Source organism: Gavialis gangeticus, unplaced genomic scaffold (genome assembly GCF_001723915.1).
Source record: "Gavialis gangeticus isolate Ggan-Ray unplaced genomic scaffold, GavGan_comp1, whole genome shotgun sequence".
NCBI lineage: Eukaryota > Metazoa > Chordata > Crocodylia > Gavialidae > Gavialis > Gavialis gangeticus.
In genome coordinates, this window is record NW_017729022.1 from 70,941,715 (window position 1) to 70,949,499 (window position 7,785).

At 46.6% G+C, this 7,785-nt stretch overlaps 1 protein-coding gene and 1 long non-coding RNA gene across 3 annotated transcripts in view; one reads left to right on the forward strand and one right to left on the reverse strand.

Annotated features, from left to right (window-relative positions):
- Positions 1-7,785, forward strand: part of LOC109296121 — a 637,130-nt gene that overhangs the window by 502,929 nt on the left and 126,416 nt on the right. The window lies entirely within an intron of this gene.
- Positions 1-7,785, reverse strand: part of STAB2 (stabilin 2) — a 166,554-nt gene that overhangs the window by 96,157 nt on the left and 62,612 nt on the right. For both annotated transcript variants that reach the window (XM_019515340.1, XM_019515339.1), the window contains 3 exons: positions 4,293-4,386; positions 2,879-3,037; positions 1,543-1,638 (listed from right to left, as the gene is read on the reverse strand). In XM_019515340.1, the coding sequence (XP_019370885.1) occupies positions 1,543-1,638; positions 2,879-3,037; positions 4,293-4,386 (349 nt within the window). The remainder of the gene's footprint in view (positions 1-1,542; positions 1,639-2,878; positions 3,038-4,292; positions 4,387-7,785) is intronic.

Below are 7,785 nucleotides of genomic sequence, written 5' to 3' on the forward strand. Positions count from 1 at the left end.
GCACCTTGTCATACATCCACAGATGCATCTCAAGCAGGTCCAAGGAGGTGATCCTCCCCCTCTATGTGGCACTGGTCAGGTCACAGCTGGAGTACTGCATCCAGTTCTGGGCGCCGCACTTCAAGAGGGACGTGGACAGCATGGAGAGGGTCCAGAGGAGGGCCACTCGCATGATCAGGGGGCAGCAGGGCAGGCCCTATGAGCACAGGCTATGGGACCTGAACCTGTTCAGCCTCCGTAAGTGAAGGCTGAGGGGGGATCTAGTGGCCTGTTACAAACTAGTCAGGGGGGACCAGCAGGCACTGGGGAAGTCCCTGTTCCAGGAGTGACCAGGAATAACGGTCACAAGCTGGCAGAGGGTAGATTTAGGTTAGATATCAGGAGGTGCTACTTCACTGTCAGGGCGGCTAGGATCTGGAACCAACTTCCAAGCGAAGTGGTGCTGGCTCCTACCCTGGGGGTCTTTAAGATAAGGCTAGATGTACACCTAGCTGGGGTTGTTTGACCCCAGTACTCTTTCCTGCCATGGCAGGGGGTTGGACTAGATGATCTACTCAGGTCCCTTCTGACCCTAGAAACTATGAAACTATTTGGAAGGATCCTGTAATGTTCTTCCAAGCTATCACGCAGATGTTTCTGGTGCAGAGAGGAAAAATCAAAGCAAAAGATGCTGGGACGGTATGCAAAGGGGTATTTGAATTGTCTGGTATAAGAAGACTGGATCTTACTTGTGAGGTGCCCTTTCCTTCCAAATAAAACCTTCAGTGTACTTAACATATCTACCTTGGGGAGAAAAGCATATCCTGCTGCCTGATTTTATGGTAACAGAGTTTCTGCAAATAAACAGCAGCAGAAAATGTCATTGTATCTTCACTTTGCTTTGCTAATTTAAAAAATCCCGTACATGACAGTGAGAAGATGGAGACCACCTTTCTATTAGTTGGAGTTTTACTAGCTTTCCTAATTGTTGCATAGTGTACCAGTGATATTGTAGCCATGATGGTCTAGAAATTATGTGAGAGGCAAGGATTTCTTAGAATAATATCTTTCATTGGATAAACTGTGTATTTGGGATAGAGTTAAATACACTTGCAAATGCAAGTCATCGGGTATGACCAGGGTCATCAGGTCTGACCAGAACAAGGCACGCACAACAAGCCATGCTGCCTTTGCTGTGCCTGGCTTGTTCTGGTCAGATCTAATGAAGAATGTCTTGCATTGGAAAGCTAATCTAACTCTAATTTTGGGGGTCTTACTCAGTTCTTCCTTAGCTCCAAGTCAGAAAAACAGTAACTGACCTCAGTGGAAAAACTGATGAAGGATCTAAAGATTTGTCTGTATATTTGTAGTAACTTCACCTGACACTGAAAGATGTTTTTATGCACTCAGCCGAGTGTGGAGTTCTCACAGGGTGGAGTTCAAAACATTGGCTCTGGGGGAATGCCATTTGTTCTTATGTCTGTGGAAGAAATATTGTTTCCTGGTATACGTGGAGAAAGACATGCATGCTTGAATTCTTTGTTCAGTGATTAATTAACTCACCAGATGATGGCACTTTCCATTTTGGTCCAAACAAGAATTTATTGGTTCACATTCAATTCCATTCCCTCGAAATCCTTCCTTGCACTCACAGTCATTCTACAGTTCCAACAAAATGTTGCAATAAATTAAAATGATTAAAACAGGGTACATATTTTAGACACTATGGCTTAGTGTTTATCCATGTAGCTTCATTGACTTCAATACCTGAATTTTATTAAGCACCTACCAAAGGGCTTATCTTTGAAATTCATCCTACTGCTGCATGCCTTGACTCCAGGGCTGTTCCTCCTGCTTTCCTCAAATAATTAGGGGAGTCCCATGCTGCATAGTGGGGAGTCCAGGAACCCCAGCTACAGCCAGTGTTCACATCAGGTTTGTTAGGCTCCTGGCTGTGCAACAGGAAGCTTTAAAATTGGAGGGCCTTACCTTGGGATGGATCTTCCAGGGTGCTCAGGGTCATTGCTGTGAATTGTGGGGCTTGGAGGCTTTGAGGTCCTGGCTCCTAATGGGAAGGAGTTTTGAAGCCCTGAGGGCCCTAGCTCAAAATGGAGCTCTTAGACTTCCAGAATACCTGTTGTGCAGCCAGGAGCTGAGCCCCAATTACTGAAGTGGCTGTTGGGATACCAGCCCCACAGCAGGGATGCCGGAAGCCATAGTCCATGGCTCTGGAGCACTCCACATGGCAAGGTTGCCATGGGCCCTAGAGACTGAGTCAGTTCATTGGTGAAGCTACTCAGGAGCTGCACACCTCTGACAACCTAGCATCACTTATCTTCTGGTAGTCTTGTGGAAGGTCTGCGCCTAAGCCACGGGCCTCAGAAGCCCTTGGTTTCTAGACTCCAGTGCAATCCATGCTGGGAAGTTTCCCTAGAACAGCAGACTCTAAAAACCCATGTTTCCCAGCAGGCCTGCAGATGAAGAGACCAGAAACAAAGTAAGTTTCCAGTGGCATTTTGCCTGTGGTTCATCTGGTAGTTTATGAAAAGAGAAAGGTTTTTGTAAAACACGTCAGTTTTGACAAACTGGCATCTCCTGATGTAAGCCTGTTACATTGAAAAGAACTGTTCTTCATTCTTTGGAGCTGGTCTGGAATTTTCCAATGGGGGATTTCAATGTTGACATTGTTTTCAGATAAGCATTTAAGGCAAGGTTTAGAACAGAGAGGAGGGCAGTTATTTGGGATACGAGATGACAGACAGTTCTGGGTGTGGAGGGTGTACGGAGGATGATAGATGGAGGGAAGCGGAAGAGGTTGTTGAATGGAGCATATAGGCAGCAGACTTGGGCAGCACAGAATGAGTGCAAGGCAATATAAGAAGGTTAGAACATAACTTACCTGTCCTGGCCCTACATACATGCAGGTGGCATTGTCATGGCATCCTCCCCTGTTTGGTAGCAGACAATTATTAATTGCTGAGCAGTCTCTTCCATCCCCACTCCAACCTGGCTGACAGATGCATGTGTGAGTTCCAAGGCCTGTTTTAATGCATTCTGCCTGTGGGGAGAAATGTTCAGAGTAAATAATGTCAATTCAAGTTATGCTGAGATCAAACAACATTTGAATGTAGGACTGGGTAGGGACCTCCTCTGTTAACAAGTCTGTTCCATAGCTGTCATTTTCAGAACACGGGTATCTGCTGGAAAGGGGATGGAATGCTGGCTATGACCTTTGAAAGCTTTTTATCCCTTTGATATTTTGGTGATTATTTTTTACTCCTGGATTGGCAGCCCTGGGAGATCCAGGTGCCCCTTTATCTACATGTGGTAATGGCTGGCAACCCTTACAATACCCTGTCGGAGTGTTTCAACCCTAACTTGGAGAGAGGGACCATATTCAGGGTATGAGAAGGTCTCTCCATGGACTGAATTGAATTCTTGGCCTATTCATTGATACTACCACAAAGAGGGTAAACAGGGCCGGTCTGTACCATGTCAGGACTGTCTAGGGAGTGCAGCAGTGGAGCATGTGCACTGTCTCCTGAAAATAATGTAATGTAGCCATCTTAGTGCATGCTAATACGCTCATTCTTTTGGGAGAGTCTTTTGACACATGCCTCATGTTGCAATATGTTGGTCCAAATCCTGTAGGTTCAGAAGGTAGTGAGCATGTTGTTTGGTGCAATGGTCCTTAGGAGAGACCCAGTGGTGTGTAGATATGCCCTTCATGCCAATCATAGTGGATTATATTAAGCAGAAACTTTTGCTCTGTTAACTGTTTTCTGACTAGCATTAATTTCACAGGCTTCCAATGACTAGGTAGTAAGAAAGAACTTTAATTTGCTAATATGTTGGACTTGAAATGTGAACTGCAAATTAAAAATGAAAAGTTATTTTCATGCCATTTTTATGCCCTGTGCTAGTGATGGTCTTCCTTCTAGTTTGCTATGTCTAAAGAAGAGCAAAATCACTGCCACAGCTTTAGCTTCATCGGGTACAGAAGGGACAAGGGGAGGTGACAGGAATGAGGGTTGTAGAGAAATTTCAATCTGTGGTTCTGCTATTTGGAGGAGGATTGTGTAGTAGCTTATCTTGATAATGCTTTAATAAAAACTATGTGGCTTCCATTTTTTGAATAGCAATGTTCATTACAGTACAGTCCTATGGCTAAGAACTTGCACTCTGAGAAGGGTTTAAGTTTGGTTCTAAACTTCAGAATTTACTTATGCAAATATGTCTTATTGGCACCTCCTAACTTTTTTTTTTTTTGTTTCCTTTGGAGTGACTCATTTGGTAAGGAATCACATACTTACATTGATATCGCAACCACCTGGAATTAAAGTAGCACAAGGATCTACTTCACTGCAGGTTGTTCCATCTCCCTCATACCCAGGATTGCAAACACATCTATTAAAAACAGGACTAAGTGAAATCAGCAGGGATGAAAGAAGAGCTGTAAAGTTAAGATGAATTCAATTTTCAAGCTGTTTTCCCTTTAGCTCTCTGTCCATTTAGAGGCTGAATAAAATTAATAGTTTTGACTTAATTATGCACACCATTTAAGTCCTTAAATTTTGAAATATGGGATCATGTAATGAAAAATATGGAATCTGTTAATTATTAGATGTATATAGATCTATTCTGTATTTCTATGAGATGGAAAGTAATATATGTCCTGCTGTACCCTCCACTCTCAATGTCTGTATATAAGGGTCACCTTGATAGGTGTGAATTAGAATACAAGCCTAGTTATAAATTTATTTCAGAAACATAAAAGTTACCAGCAAATTCAAATGGGTGTATGGCTAAGGGCAAAAATCAGAAAAATGTATGGGGCTGTAACAGGGCTAACACTAAGAAAGGACTGATGGGAAGGAGAAAGCAAATAAGCCCTGTGACTGGGGGCCATCCCTGGGCCTGTCCAATGTTGGCCTGACCCTCTGTTTCTTGGCTAACCACCCAACTTTCTCACCTGCCACACCCTGATGGAACAATAATTATAATGTTACTCAGGCAGGAGGCTGCTCATTTAATACTCCAACACCAGGGGTCGCTATCCACCGTTCCAAACCTCCCCTCCATGGTGGTCCATGCCTTGCAGATGGTATGTAAAGATTAGCACTTTTAATTCTGACTTGGCCTTGAGTGGCCTCAGGCTCGCTGCAGCTCTGTCCCTGCACCCTCTAGAGTACTGGGGCTCTACACCATAGTGTGCCCCCCTATGGAGCCTCTTCCTCCCTGTTGCAGGGCACTAGGGTGCCCTGCTCCTTAAGAGCTGGAACTGCTAGGGAGAGAGCCCTAGCAGTCAGTTGGGAGCCCCAGCTGCTGGTTATCAGGGCAGCCAGAACAAATTAGTTGGCCCACACCTGCCAGCAGTCAGCTGACCAGAAGGGGCAGGGCCTGGCTCATATATAAACCCCAGGGCTGAGGCCAGGAAGGCAGTTCCCTGCTAGCAGCCAGAGGGGAAGGAGCCTCCAGGGAGGAAGTGCCCAATGATGCTACAACTGCTTGGTATGCTGCACCTAGGGTTAAGGGGGCTCCATGAGCTCCACAGGTACCTTGGCCTATTAGACACTTACTGCCAGGGATGAAACCTGATCCTTTTAAAAGGCCAGAGCACACCCTGGCCTTTTGTACTATGTTATAGCCCAGGGGCTTGTATTTTGTTTGCTGTTGTAGAAGACAGGTGGTTTGGGTGAGGCTATTTGGGGAAGGAGGAGGCCTCACTGGGGGGTCCACTACAATGTGGGGACCCTGGCACCAGTGAGGCGCAGAGCAAGACCAGGGCTGCGGAGAGCCCAGGCGCCAGTGAGGTGCAGACCGAGACCAGGGGGCCAAATTACAACAAAGCCTAGACTGGACAACATCAGTATTATCTGTGAGGCTTGGGGCATGGTAAAGGGGTGGTTGGAGCTACGCATATAGCCCATAAGGCTAGGGTGTTCTGGGACACCTATTTTGAAATGGGACCTACAGGGTTCAGGGAAATCCATCAAGACTGTGTCCAACAGGACGTGAAGGCAGCCTCCCTAGATTATAAAAATACATCAAGACATGGCAGACAAGAATAGAGCATGACCATTGGGCTGAATTGGCATGGTCAAGGGGCCTTAGGGGTAACACTGCCATCCTTAGGGACCCTATCCCATGACACTCCCCAATAGCTTCAGTCTGGTCCACCAGTTAAAACAACATAAATATGAACCCCTGAGCTATAGCATAATATGATGCATGCAAGCCACATTCTGCCTCTTTAAAACCCCAAACTGCTCCTTGAGTATTAAGTGCCTCCCAGCCCTGGGTACCTTGTAAACTCCTGGAGCCTTATTAGCCATGTAAACAGTCTATCTGGCAGCCACAGTATTCCTGGGTAGTTCTTCCCTACAGGAGCTCCTTCTCCTGGTAGCTTGCCAGAGAACTAACTCCTGCCAACCTTGGCCCTGGGGTTTATATGTGTCCAGAGCCCTATCTCCTTCCGGTCAGCTGACTGGCCTGTGGTTGGGCTTTTAACCCCTGCCCTCCTGGTATTTGGTGTTCCTAACGACTCCGGTCATAAAGGGGCCGCCCTGCCTCCTAGTAACAGGGCTAGGGTTCCCTGTTACAGGCCCCAATTAAGAACTGGACTTTTGAGGCTCTGAGGGGCAAGGACTTGGACAGAGGGAACTCTGCTACAGAACAGGGAAAGAGACTTAGTCCCAGACTCTGTAGAGAAAAGAATCTTGATTGGGGGGGAAGAAACAGAGAAAACATTCCAGAGGTGTCGTAAGTAGAGGAGACAAGCTGCCTAATCAGAGGCCACATTGAAGCTCAGCTCTGGACTGAGTGACAGACTGCAGACTGGTGCAGAAGCTGATGCTGATGGGGTAGAATGCCTTTGGGAGAGCTGGCTGGGGGTGAATGAGGCTACAAAGGGGATAATAGAAAACCCCTGTATGAGAGCTAGGAGTCGGGGATCAGCTGACTCACAGGTAGAGCTGGGCTAGCATATAAAATGACTCCAGGACAGAAGGAGGACTGTGGGGTCAGGGATGAAAGAATTGTTTTGCAGAGTGGGTAAGCTTGGTAGGGGTGGGCACAGTTCTGGGAACAGCTGGGGCTGTTATCAGGAAGCATAAGTCTCCCTCTTGGTCGGTGAGTGTGGGGTAAAGTTTTGTTAAGAACTATTTTTGTTCATTCAGCAGGGTATATTTTTGGTTTGTGTCTGTTGACCCACAGGGGCTAGAACTTTCAATTAGGAGTGTATATAGTAACAGTCAGTGGCTTGGGAGCACCTATAAGGGGTGATTTGGAGGCCACACAGCAAGGTGGCTGGGTACTCTGAATCTGGAGTCTCTGGGTGGGGCAGGGATGTGAAGTGGGCTGTGGCTGAGGAGCTGAGACCAGAGCCCATGGCCTGAGGCTGAAGGCTGCAGCCAGAAAAAGGGGACTATGGCCAAGGGGGCTGAAGCCTGGACAGAAGGGCTGGAACCTGAGTAGGCAGAACTTATCTTCTGAGCTGGAAGACTCAAGGAATGGAGATGGAGTTAGACCTGTAAGACCTGGGTGTGACTATAAGGGGTGCTGCAGGTCATGACTGATGCACTTAAGGCACACTTACAGCCAGCAGGCCACAACTGATGCCACTGAGGCACTGGCTTGCTACTTGAGTAGTGCAAGGAATGATACAGGTTTAGGGACAGACTTTCAAAAAGCCTGAGCCTGAACTGTTTCAATCTTTGCAGGTTAGACTAAATTGGTTTGTAACTGCACAGACTTCTCTTCTGGACTGAGGAGGGCTTTGGCTTCCTCAGCCATGACCGGCACATC